At 40.1% G+C, this 14088-nt stretch overlaps 1 protein-coding gene across 2 annotated transcripts in view; it reads left to right on the top strand.

The window, feature by feature from the left end:
* The window catches only part of LOC126355212 (post-GPI attachment to proteins factor 3), a 105144-nt gene that overhangs the window by 66240 nt on the left and 24816 nt on the right, over positions 1-14088 (top strand). Inside the window, exon 7 of one of the 2 annotated variants that reach the window (XM_050005460.1) lies at positions 6239-6327. The exons of the other annotated variant lie outside the window; for it this stretch is intronic. Within the exon in view, the coding sequence (XP_049861417.1) occupies positions 6239-6242 (4 nt within the window). The 3' untranslated portion in view covers positions 6243-6327. Of the gene's footprint in view, positions 1-6238; positions 6328-14088 lie in introns of those variants that run through there. 2 annotated transcript variants of the gene reach the window in all.

Here is a 14088-nt window from a genome sequence, read left to right as displayed (position 1 = left end):
ATACTGACAGATTTCAGATAGAGTACATAATGGTAAGACAGAGATTTAGGAACCAGTTTTTAAATTGTAAGACATTTCCAGGGGCAGATGTGGACTCTGACCACAATATGTTGGTTATGAACTGTAGATTAAAAATGAAGAAACTGCAAAAAGGTGGGAATTTAAGGAGATGGGACCTGGATAAACTGACTAAACGAGAGGTTGTACAGAGTTTCAGGGAGAGCATAAGGGAACAATTGACAGGAATGGGGGAAAGAAATACAGTAAAGAAGAATGGGTAGCTCTGAGGTATGAAGTAGTGGAGGCAGCAGAGGATCAAGTAGGTAAAAAGACAAGGGCTAGTACAAATCCTTGGGCAACAAAGAAATATTGAATTTAATTGATGAAAGGAGAAAATATAAAAATCCCGTAAATGAAGCAGGCAAAAAGGAATACAGACGTCTCAAAAATGAGATTGACAGGAAGTGCAAAATGGCTAAGCAGGGATGGCTAGGGACAAATGTAAGGATGTAGAGGGTTATCTCACCAGGGGTAAGATAGATACTGCCTACAGGAAAATTAAAGAGATCTTTGGAGATAAGAGACCAACTTGTATGAACATCAAGAGCTCAGATGGAAACCCAGTTCTAAGCAAAGAAGGGAAAGCAGAAAGGTGGAAGGAGTATATAGAGGGTCTATACAAGGGCGATGTACTTGAGGACAATATTATGGAAATGGAAGAGGATGTAGGTGAAGACGAAATGGTAGATACAATACTGCGTGTAGAGTTTGACAGAGCACTGAAAGACCTGAGTAGAAACAACGCCCCCGGAGTGGACAATATTCCATTGGAACTACTGACGGCTTTGGGAGAGCCAGTCGTGACAAAACTCTACCATCTGGTGAGCAAGATGTATGAGACAGGCGAAATACCCTCAGACTTCAAGAAGAATATAATAATTCCAATCCCAAAGAAAGCAGGTGTTGACAGATGTGAAAATTACCGAACTATCAGTTTAATAAGTCACAGCTGCAAAATACTAACGCAAATTCTTTACAGGCGAATGGAAAAACTAGTAGAAGCCGACCTGGGGGAAGATCAGTTTGGATTCCGTAGAAATGTTGGAACACGTGAGGCAATACTGACCCTACGACTCATCTTAGAAGCTAGATTCAGGAAGGGCAAACCTTAGAGAAAGCTTTTGACAATGTTGACTGGAATACTCTCTTTCAAATTCTGAAGATGGCAGGGATAAAATATAGGGAGCGAAAGGCTATTTACAGTTTGTACAGAAACCAGGTGGCAGTTATAAGAGTCGAGGGACATGAAAGGGAAGCAGTGGTTGTGAAGGGAGTGAGACAGGTTTGTAGTCTCTCCTCGATGTTATTCAGTCTGTATATTGAGCAAGCAGTAAAGGAAACAAAAGAAAAATTTGGAGTAGGTATTAAAATCCATGGAGAAGAAATAAAAACTTTGAGGTTCGCCGATGACATTGTAATACTGTCAGAGACAGCAAAGGACTTGGAAGAGCAGTTGAACGGAATGGACAGTGTCTTGAAAGGAGGACATAAGATGAACATCAACAAAAGCAAAATGAGGATAATGGAATGTAGTCGAATTAAATTGGGTGATGCTGAGGGAATTAGATTGGGAAATGGGACACTTAAAGTAGTAAAGGAGATTTGCTATTTAGGAAGTAAAATAACTGATGATGGTCGAAGTAGAGAGGATATAAAATGTAGACTGGCAATGGCAAGGAAAGCGTTTCTGAAGAAGAGAAACTTGTTAACATCGAATATAGATTTATGTATCAGGAAGTCGTTTCTGAAAGTATTTGTTTGGAGTGTAGCCATGTATGGAAGTGAAACATGAACGGTAACTAGTTTGGACAAGAAGAGAATAGAAGCTTTCGAAATTTGGTGCTACAGAAGAATGCTGAAGATAAGGTGGATAGATCACATAACTAATGAGGAAGTATTGAATAGGATTGGGGAGAAGAGAAGTTTGTGGCACAAATTGACCAGAAGAAGGGATCGGTTGGTAGGATATGTTCTGAGGCATCAAGGGATCACCAATTTAGTATTGGAGGGCAGCGTGGAGGGTAAAAATATACAGGAAGACCAAGAGATGACTACACTAAGCAGATTCAGAAGGATGTGGGTTGCAGTGGGTTCTGGGAGATGAAGAAGCTTGCACAGGATAGAGTAGCATGGAGAGCTGCATCAAACCAGTCTCAGGACTGAAGACCACAACAACAACAACATATCTAAAAATTCCTCTATGGAGTAGAAGGATTTGCCATTCAGAAATTTTTTTAATTTCTTCTTAAATACTTGTTGGTTATCTGTCAGACTTTTGATACTATTTGGTAAGTGACCAAAGACTTTAGTGGCTGTATAATTCACTCCTTTCTGTGCCAAAGTTAGATTTAATCTTGAATAGTGAAAATCATCCTTTCTCCTAGTATTGTAGTTATGCACACTGCTATTACTTTTGAATTGGGTTTGGTTGCTAATAATAAATTTCATAAGAGAATATATATATATATATATATATATATATATATATATATATATATATATATAAAACAGAAAGAAACTTCCACATGGGAAAAATATATTAAAAACAAAGATTCCAAGACTTACCAAGCGGGAAAGCGCCGGCAGACAGGCACATGAACAAAACACACAAACACACACACAGAATTACGAGCTTTCGCAACTGGCAGTTGCTTCGTCAGGAAAGAGGGAAGGAGAGGGAAAAATGAAAGGATGTTGGTTTTAAGGGAGAGGGTAAGGAGTCATTCCAATCCCGGGAGCGGAAAGACTTCCCTTAGGGGAAAAAAAGGACAGGTGTACACTCGCACACACACACACATATCCCTCCGCACATACACAGACACAAGCAGACATATTTAAAGGCAAAGAGTTAAGGGCAGAGATGTCAGTCGAGGCGGAAGTACAGAGGCAAAGAAGTTGTTGAAAGACAGGTGAGGTATGAGCGGCGGCAACTTGAAATTAGCGGAGGTTGAGGCCTGGCGGATATCGAGAAGAGAGGATATACTGAAGGGCGAGTTCCCATCTCCGGAGTTCGGATAGGTTGGTGTTGGTGGGAAGTATCCAGATAACTCGGACGGTGTAACACTGTGCCAAGATGTGCTGGCCGTGCATCAACGCATGTTTAGCCACAGGGTGATCCTCATTACCAACAAACACTGTCTGCCTGTGTCCATTCATGCGAATGGACAGTTTGTTGCTGGTCATTCCCACATAGAAAGCATCACAGTGCAGGCAGGTCAGTTGGTAAATCACGTGGGTGCTTTCACATGTGGCTCTCCCTTTGATCGTGTACACCTTCCGGGTTACAGGACTGGAGTAGGTGGTGGTGGGAGGGTGCATAGGACAGGTTTTACACCGGGGGCGGTTGCAAGGGTAGGAGCCAGAGGGTAGGTGAGGTGGTTTGGGGATTTCGTAGGGATGAACCAAGAGGTTACGAATGTTAGGTGGACAGCGGAAAGACACTCTTGGTGGAGTGGGGAGGATTTCATGAAGGATGGATCTCATTTCGGGGCAGGATTTTAGGAAGTCGTATCCCTGCTGGAGAGCCACATTCAAGGTCTGATCCAGTCCCGGGAAGTATTCTGTTACAAGTGGGGCACTTTTGGGGTTCTTCTGTGAGAGGTTCTGGGTTTGAGGGGATGAGGAAGTGGCTCTGGTTATCTGCTTCTGTACCAGGTTGGGAGGGTAGTTGCGGGATGCGAAAGCTGTTTTCAGGTTGTTGGTGTAATGGTCGAGGGATTCAGGACTGGAGCAGATTCGTTTGCCACGAAGGCCTAGGCTGTAGGGAAGGGACCGTTTGATATGGAATGGGTGGCAGCTGTCATAATGGAGGTACTGTTGCTTGTTGGTGGGTTTGATGTGGACGGATGTGTGCAGCTGGACTCACAGTGAAGAACAACTCCAGAATTTCCTCTCCAACCTCAACTCCTTTGGTTCCATCAGATTCACCTGGTCCTACTCCAAATCCCATGCCACTTTCCTAGATGTTGACCTCCATCTGTCCAATGGCCAGCTGCACACATCCGTCCACATCAAACCCACCAACAAGCAACAGTACCTCCATTATGACAGCTGCCACCCATTCCATATCAAACGGTCCCTTCCCTACAGCCTAGGCCTTCGTGGCAAACGAATCTGCTCCAGTCCTGAATCCCTCGACCATTACACCAACAACCTGAAAACAGCTTTCGCATCCCGCAACTACCCTCCCAACCTGGTACAGAAGCAGATAACCAGAGCCACTTCCTCATCCCCTCAAACCCAGAACCTCTCACAGAAGAACCCCAAAAGTGCCCCACTTGTAACAGAATACTTCCCGGGACTGGATCAGACCTTGAATGTGGCTCTCCAGCAGGGATACGACTTCCTAAAATCCTGCCCCGAAATGAGATCCATCCTTCATGAAATCCTCCCCACTCCACCAAGAGTGTCTTTCCGCTGTCCACCTAACCTTCGTAACCTCTTGGTTCATCCCTACGAAATCCCCAAACCACCTCCCCTACCCTCTGGCTCCTACCCTTGCAACCGCCCCCGGTGTAAAACCTGTCCTATGCACCCTCCCACCACCACCTACTCCAGTCCTGTAACCCGGAAGGTGTACACGATCAAAGGGAGAGCCACATGTGAAAGCACCCACGTGATTTACCAACTGACCTGCCTGCACTGTGATGCTTTCTATGTGGGAATGACCAGCAACAAACTGTCCATTCGCATGAATGGACACAGGCAGACAGTGTTTGTTGGTAATGAGGATCACCCTGTGGCTAAACATGCGTTGATGCACGGCCAGCACATCTTGGCACAGTGTTACACCGTCCGAGTTATCTGGATACTTCCCACCAACACCAACCTATCCGAACTCCGGAGATGGGAACTCGCCCTTCAGTATATCCTCTCTTCTCGATATCCGCCAGGCCTCAACCTCCGCTAATTTCAAGTTGCCGCCGCTCATACCTCACCTGTCTTTCAACAACTTCTTTGCCTCTGTACTTCCGCCTCGACTGACATCTCTGCCCTTAACTCTTTGCCTTTAAATATGTCTGCTTGTGTCTGTGTATGTGCGGAGGGATATGTGTGTGTGTGTGCGAGTGTACACCTGTCCTTTTTTTCCCCTAAGGGAAGTCTTTCCGCTCCCGGGATTGGAATGACTCCTTACCCTCTCCCTTAAAACCAACATCCTTTCATTTTTCCCTCTCCTTCCCTCTTTCCTGACGAAGCAACTGCCAGTTGCGAAAGCTCGTAATTCTGTGTGTGTGTTTGTGTGTTTTGTTCATGTGCCTGTCTGCCGGCGCTTTCCCGCTTGGTAAGTCTTGGAATCTTTGTTTTTAATATATATATATATATATATATATATATATATATATATATATATATATATATATACTGAGAAGCTACACACACACATACTGAGAAGCTACTGTGAATATCCCTAGATCCATAAATAAATGTCTGCAGTATGATCTGTTCTAATATACGTCACCATTGTTGTCAATGAGATTTTCAGAGGAAGCTTGTTCCATTATCTTTCAATAAAAACGTTTTTGTTTATTATTATTATATTATTATTGTTACCTCACTTTTGTGGAGAGTAATAATTTTTCACCATATCAATATGTAAAAGACAGCCTTCAAATGTAGCTGCTTGTTATTTACTTCAGTCGTATTGTTTTTTCTGCGGATCACTAATGCCGACATGGTATCTGATCAAGGAAAGTTGGCCACACCAGTTCTCAGAAAAAGTGGCCAAGGTGCTCACCCTGGTAAGAGTTAATTACTTTTGAAAAACATGCATGATAAAGCAGAAAGAGTCTCGTTCTCATCCCGTCTGGTAAATCTCCCCTGACCCCACGCCCTAGGTGGCTTTTCCCAACTCCAACCCTTTTCCTAAACTGCTCTAATTTCTTTCCCTTCACTACTCTTCCTCCCCCTTCAATCCTCATGCCAGAAGAAGGAGCCACTGGCTCTGAAAGCGTGCGTAAATAAAACCGTTTTTAAATGTTTGTGTTCCCCTACCATTGCTTGGTGAGTAGATTTTTTTATCTATCCAATGACCAGTTATATACAAAGCTATCTTCTGCCTTTCTATCCCTTTGTGACAATTTTGAATTAAATTATCTTACATAAAAGTGTGTGTTCTATTTGGCCCAATACAAAAGGCTGGTTGTAAATGGTCTGCTGCAGATGCTTGGTATTCTTTCAGATAGGGCATGAAGATGACCAGAAAATGTGCCCTGAAATTGGAAAAACAAACATGGTATCCTGTTGCAATGGCACTGGCCACAATACTTGCTTAGGTATGGAAAATAGTTCATACATAAGCCTTCAGAAAGATGCACGTATTTCCAATAAGTTATTTTCTTTTTTACTTAAAAATATTTAGCATGATAACTTACAATATGAAGAGTCAAAATGTGTAACTGGTAAGCTTCTATCAATAACCGTGGGTTGGTGAAAACTGAATTCCGCTTTGACAATCCCACCCCCCCTTTCTCTATCAACCAAAAAACTTTGAAAACCATTGATCTAAATGACACGAAACACGTAGTAGGTGAAATACATGGACATGACCTGAAAGAACCAGTTAAGATACTGAATTTTCATTGTGACTTCAAGAATTTTAATGACATACTTGAGTGGCTCAGACTGCAGTAGTTCACCAGCTTTGCTACAACCGAACTTGGTAGAACTGGATATTACCAGCTTGCAGCACTCGCTGGAAGTGTAGTGTGGCTGAGTGGCAGGATAGCCACAGGTGGATTGAGTGTAATGTGCCTGACCCTCACATAGTTGAGATGCCCTCTGGTGGAAGGTGTACAAATTTTGTTTTTTTTTCAAACTTTTAATTTAATTGTAAGTTTTAACAATATGTGCCGTGTATTAACATCAAGTGCTTTATCCAATTTGCTTCTCAATATCAAATTTATTGTATTGACAGTTTTTTATCCCACACTCCGCCTTATGCTATCATCATTCATGAAATGTGGATCTACGTCTCGCATAATGTGTCTAGTGTAATGCTAGGAACCGTGGAATGTTCTCATAAGCATACTTTTGTGCTGTTACCTTTGTTGTACAACTTCGACTATATTCTTCTTTTTGATGCATTGTCACTTTTCACTACATAAGAACCTTGTTTATCTGGGCTAGGTGGGACTGGATGTAATCTGGATTACTGAATATCCAGATAATCCGGAAATATTCTACTAAATACAAAAATTTCACTACCTCTGTAATTCTCTGTAGTACAATAGACAGAAATACAAATTTTGTCAGCTATCATAATGCTGTTACTGGCATCACTGTCATTCTGCAATGATCTATGTCACTATAATCTACATCTGAGCAACCAGGAATATTTGCAAACATTTCAAATAATTCAGGGGTAAATAAAATACTTCCACATGGGAAAAATATATTAAAAACAAAGATTCCAAGACTTACCAAGCGAGAAAGCGCCGGTAGATAGGCACAATAAATAAAACACACAAACACACACACAGAAATTCTAGCTTTCGCAACCGACAGTTGCTTCTTCAGGAAAGAGGGAAGGAGAGGGAAAGATGAAAGGATGTGGGTTTTAAGGGAGAGGGTAAGGAGTCATTCCAGTCCCGGGAGCGGAAAGACTTACCTTAGGGGGAAAGAAGGACAGGTGTACACTCGCGCGCTCGCACACGCACACGCACACGCACACGCACACACACACACACACACACACACACACACACACACACACACACACACACACACACACACAAGCAGTCACTTTACTCTCCAAAAACTTTCACCCATCTTTGAAAGCTGGCACATGCAATGATGATCCTTCCATGTTTTCCAACCAATCTTGGCTGGCTGTGAAGTTACGATTGCCATATTGTACAGGTACATTTTCCAGCAGTTCTTGTTTATCTGTTCTGTTTGGTGCTTCCTACGTTTTGTCTGTTGAAACAAGCCTTTTCTTTTGCTTTGAAGTCATTCACTCATTTGCACTCAAAACACGGAGACTGAAGAAAACCACTGGATCACCTTCTTAACACTGTAAGGAACAAATCCACACTGATCATAATAAAGGTTGCTTGAAGCATGGGAACGGCAATCTCTTTGCTATCTATGGTGGGAACATTACAACTGCAAATATATCATACTGTATGAACTGTATACCACACATTTTTGTGTATTAAAAAAAATCGAATAAAGCACAAATCCAGATTAATGAGGACCAGATAAATGAGGCTCATGTGTATTTGTGATCAATCTGGTACTATTTTGTTTTTCAAAAAATGTCAATCTATGTAAATGCAGAGTTCAGTACAATTTTAAGTATTTTTTATGCCATTGGAAAAAATAGTTACTAATTAAAGTTTTGTTTTATTTTTAGATCTGAAGGTGATCATTGCTTATGATTGAAACTAGTAATCAGGTAGAATATTTGTAATTGAAACTGTAATAATACATATTTTAAAAATTTTTGAGCAGTTGCAGTATCTTTCAGATAATGTGTTGTCCATTAAAGCTGTGTGATTTTAAGCTTCCTCTGTGTGATGACTCTGACTTGGTGTCATATGCACAGATTTTTGATGAGCTTACTTGTTACCATCTTCACTCAGTTAACAGAACTGTTTGAAAATGTCAACATGTCAGATTGTCAAAATGTCACACCATTTGGACAGTTACACCTAGCTGAAGATTACAGAAAATTTAAAAAATCTAAATTCATTATCGCCGCTTGATGGTTAGTGCTTTGAGATGAAAATGAACAACATATGGTGAAAATTGTGTAATGACAAACTCAAAACTAAATCTGAAACTAACTTCAAGGCCAGTACACTGAGAAGATTGAAGGAGACATTCCATTGAGATTGGGAAGTCAGAAGGAAATTCTGACAGGTTGATTTTTACTCATTGTTTCCTCAGGAAGAAAGGAAAAGATGTAGGTTTAAATCTTAGTTGAGTGAAAAATTTTAATTTTTCAGGAAGTTTCATAACAGCGCTTTCTTCATTGCCCTGTGAAACACCATTATGCCATAGTGATCAATATATTTTATCGTATTTCCCTAATTCAGTGCTGCCCTGGATGAAACACAGACCCAAAAAATGTTTCACTTGTCATGACCATACAGCTCTAAAGATTCACCAGCAACTGATACAACAGTCATGAGAACCTTCATTGTATGATCACTTAATGTTTATATAATCTGAAAATGAACATCATATTTTATTAATAGCAACTGCACTAATTTCTAACTATTAAAAAGGTAATTATTTATCACTACCACATTAAGGTTCCTGAGGGAAGTACACTGTGTGAGCAGAAGTATCCGGACACCTGGCTGAAAATGACTCACAGGTTCGTGGCACCCTCCATTGGTAAGGCTGGAATTCAGTGTGGTGTTGGCCCACCCTTAGCCTTGATGACAGCTTCCACTTCTGCTGGCATACATTCAATCAGGTGCTGGAAGATTTCTTGGGGAATGGCAGGCCATTCTTCACTGAGTGCTGTACTGTGGAGAGGTATCGATGTCAGTTGGTGAGGCCTGGGACGAAATTATCATTCCAAAACATCTGAAAGGCATTCTGTAGGATTCAGGTCAGGACTCTGTGCAGGCCAGTCCATTACAGGGATGTTAACTGTTGTGTAACCACTCCGCCACAGGCCGTGCATTATGAACAGGTACTTGATCGTGTTGAAAGATGCAATCGCCATTCCCGGAATGCTCTTCAGCAATGGGAGGCAACAAGGTGCTTAAAACATCAGTGTATGCCTGTACTGTGATAGTGCCATGCAAAACAACAAGGGGTGCAAGCCAATAAGACCACACCACCACGCCACATCCTCCAAATTTTACTGTTGGCACTACACATGCTGGCAGATAACAACATTCACTGGGCATTCGCCATACCCACAACCTGCCATCAGATCACCACATTGTGTACCGTGATTCGCCACTCCACACAATGTTTTTCCACTGTTCAATTATCCAATGTTTACGCTCCCTACACCAAGCGAGTCGTCGTTTGGCATTTACATGCGTGATGTGCAGCTTATGAGCAGATGCTTGAATGTGAAATCAGGGTTTTCTCACCTCTGCCTAGCTGTCATAGTACTTGCAATGGACCCTGATGCTGTTTGGAAATCCTGCATGATGGTTTGGATAGATGACTGCCTATTACACATTACGACCCTCTTCAACTGTTGGCGGTCTCTGTCAGTCAACAGGTGAGGTCAGCCTGTACAGTTTTGTGCTGTACGTGTCCCATCACATTTCCATTTCACTATCACATCAGAAACAGATCTAGGGATGTTAAGGAGTGTGGAAATCTCGCATACAGAGGTATGACACAAGTTTGACGCTATCAAATGACCACCTTTGAAGTCCGTGAGTTCTGCGGAGCACCCCATTCTGTTCTCTCATGATGTCTAATGACTACTGAGGTTGCTGATATGGAGTACCTGGCAGTAGGTGGCTGCACAATGCATCTAAATGAAAACTGTATGTTTTTGGGGGTGTCCGGATACTTTTTATCACATTGTGTATTAGCATTTCTAATTACGGACCTGTATCTTTATTGGTGCTGAGGATTTTGTAGTTTCCTTGCATTGTGTGTTGTGTAACCCTGATTCACTGTCTACATAAATCACTTGCATCACTCTTCAGACATTCTAGTCTTTTGTGAAACTTGTGGTTTCATGAAAAGTTACTATTTTCTCTCCTGGAAATATAAGTGCAGTGAATTATCAATGTCTATAATAATGTTTGTTGTAAATGCCTGATACACATTCATTCAGTTGTTATCAGTTAATAAACACCACCTTTTTGCAATTACTGGAGGATAAACATTTTTCTTCAATTGTTTTGCAGATATGTCCGTTTAAATGTGTAAAAACACAAGCTGATTTACATTTTATGTAAATTTTCTGAAAACTGTGCCATCATAGGAAATGTGTTTGGAATTGACAGTCTCAAAACATTTATCACTCCAAAAACTGGAACATTACTTTTAGTTGTTTAAATATGTCCTGTAGTAAAACTGCTTGCTTGATTTTTTTTTCTAATACTGTAAATGAAAACTGAATCTATTTTCAGTAATTTTTCTGTTAGCATATTTGCAGCAATTTTCATACATGTTTACAACTCAGATGAAATCAATATTTTTGTGATATAAAGTAAAACAAATTTTGAAAAGTTATTCCTCTTTTTAATGGTGAAATATGGTATTTTTAGTATGAAACTTAACATGTAGCTGTAATTGAAATCTTTGCTTTAAGGCTATCAGCTTTTATCTTGCCATTTCTTATTTCTCTAGTTTTCAACTTCATTTGTCATTATTACAGCAAACAGACTGGGAGAAATAATTATAATAATTCATTATACAGTATTGGTGAAATTCAAAATTTGGTACCTTTTGTATATTACCTTCTCCTTAACACATTAGGAATTAAATTTTTCTTTTCTCCAGCAGTAATTCTACTTGTAGAGAACAATATGTGACTCAAAAAGTAATAGTACTTTGTTACTGGGATGTTTTTCATGATCTGCTACTATTTCTAAATTTTTAAGATGTAGGAATTTACAGATGTTGATTCTATTTTGCAGATTATGTATTAATATAACAAGACATAATTCTTCATACATGTGCTGTATTTGTTTCTGTGTTGGAACTAAATTGCTACTGAAATTCAAAAGACTTGGACAGTTGGAGTGTACCACTTGCACAGTCCATGAAGGAATGGAAGTGCAGAACGTTTCAGTACATAGAAGTAGTCATATCAGATTCGTGCATTGTATCACTTCGGTGTATAATTTTTAGCTGCATGATAAAATGTTTTATAAGACATTTGAGATCGAGATCTCAATTTTCGAAATTAGTCTGTGAATAAAAATATCCTAACAGGTTACGGAAGAATAACTAATTATCTTCATGAAATATTTCAGCCCTGGACCTTTGCAAGCATCATTGTAATGAATAAAATCATGATGCTAAAATTACTGAATAATTAATGCATGCTGTTTATACACAGCAGAATTTTTATACTAACTTGCTTTTTACTTGAAAAGTTTAGACATTTTTGGTTCATTAATGTTTAGTTGATGAGGCTCACAAGAGACAGAGAAGACAAATTACAAAATTACAGGTCATGCCAAATGGGAATCCAGCAGCTTGACAGAAACGGTAAATCAATGTGAGATGAGGGAGCTCCTATTTTGCAAAGGGTCTTCCATCGAAGTCATGTTAGAAAATGGGGGACCTGGAGTAAATGATCAAATTAGCTTGATGTAATACTGCTGTAGAAGGGTCCTGAAGATTATGTAGGTAGATCTAATAACTAATTAAGAGGTACTTAAATGAAATGTGGAGAAAATATAGCCGTATGACAGAAATTGTGACAGTAGTCTGACCTGGCAGGGCCAAAGGTGAGATATTTACTGCAATAGATAGGTTCTTGAGGCACATCATGAAAGAGGGGAAATTCACAGGGGGGGGGGGGGGGGGGGAGTATTGTAATGGGAGACCAAAGCTTGAATACAGAAAACTGGTTCAAGTAGATGGAGAGTGCAATGCAAGGCTTACACCAGATTGAGTGTTATGGAGAGTGCAGCACCACACCCATTTTACGTAGGCTACAACACCAGTGTGTGCTATAGTAATGAACACTTTTGACCATTTATGGCAAGTAATAAATTTTGACCTTAACAGACTTCTTTTTGTGGAGGGGCACCTCAATGAAAATTGAATGAACTCTAAGGATTGTTTTGATTAACTTTCCGCAAGTTCTGAAGTTGAGAGAGGAGATGACTGTTTTGTGTGTATCAAACACTCATAAAACTACTTGGCTATTCTTAAATTGCACCAGTTGCCTAATATCTGTGTTGGCAACTCACAATATATTGATAGGTGCCTCACTTTAGTATTCAATGCTGTTTCAAAATTCGTAAATGAAATTCACCCTCAAATCAATCATCACATGACGATGACAGCCTAAAGAAATTCGTACACATCTTTATCATATTCCAACGTATCAATATTCTTAATTGAGAAACACTCCATCTTTCACAGTTATCGAAGTATATTTTCACATCAAAAGTAATAGACTAACACAGATGTTCTTAGCTCCAAGTTTGAACAAGATCTTCTCTTAAACATGGCACTTTCCAATTTCCAATGTAGCTTTCCATTATTACAAAATATTTCAACAATTATTTTCATTTATTAATTTTTTTTAAGTTAAAAGTGATAAAACAGGCCAACAGGATCTTCTCTTGTCTGACGGCCTTTGCAAAAAAGGACAACAGCGGTCAGTTCACTGTCATTGGCATCATCTTCAAAGGTGCTGTCAACTGCTAATTATGGCCACTTTCCTTGACATGAAACAGACTACAAACAGAACATTGAGTACACAGCTCAAAAACTTCAGTTACAACAACTATACTTAACATTAATGCTATTCAACATTGTTGTTGCTGTTGTTGCGTTCTTCAGTTCTGAGACTGGTTTGATGCAGCTCTCCATGCTGCTCTATCCTGTGCAAGCTTCATCATCTCCCAGTACTTACTGCAACCTACATTCTTCTGAATCTGCTTTGTGTTTATTCATCTCTTGGTCTCCCCCTACAATTTTTACCCTCCACGCTACCCTCCAGTACTAAATATGTGATCCCTTGACGCCTCAGAACATGTCCTACCAACCTGTCCCTACTTCTTGTCAAGTTGTGCTATGAACTCGCTCTTCTCCCCAATTCTATTCAATACTTCCTCATTAGTTATGTGATCTACCCATCTAATCTTCAGCATTCATCAGTAGCACCACATTTCAAATGCTCCTATTCTCTTCTTGTCCAAACTATTTATCATCCATGTTTCACTTCCATACAAATACTTTCAAAAACGACTTCCTGACACTTAAATCCATACTCGATGTTAACAAATTTCTCTTCTTCAGAAACACTTTCCTTGCCATTGCCAGTCTACATTTGATATCCACTTCGACCATCATCAGTTATTTTGCTCCCCAAATAGCAAAACTCCTTTACTACTTTAAGTGTTTCATTTCCTA

Source organism: Schistocerca gregaria, chromosome 3 (genome assembly GCF_023897955.1).
Source record: "Schistocerca gregaria isolate iqSchGreg1 chromosome 3, iqSchGreg1.2, whole genome shotgun sequence".
In the NCBI taxonomy this organism is placed as follows: Eukaryota; Metazoa; Arthropoda; class Insecta; order Orthoptera; family Acrididae; genus Schistocerca; species Schistocerca gregaria.
This window is presented reverse-complemented; position numbering and strand designations above follow the sequence as displayed.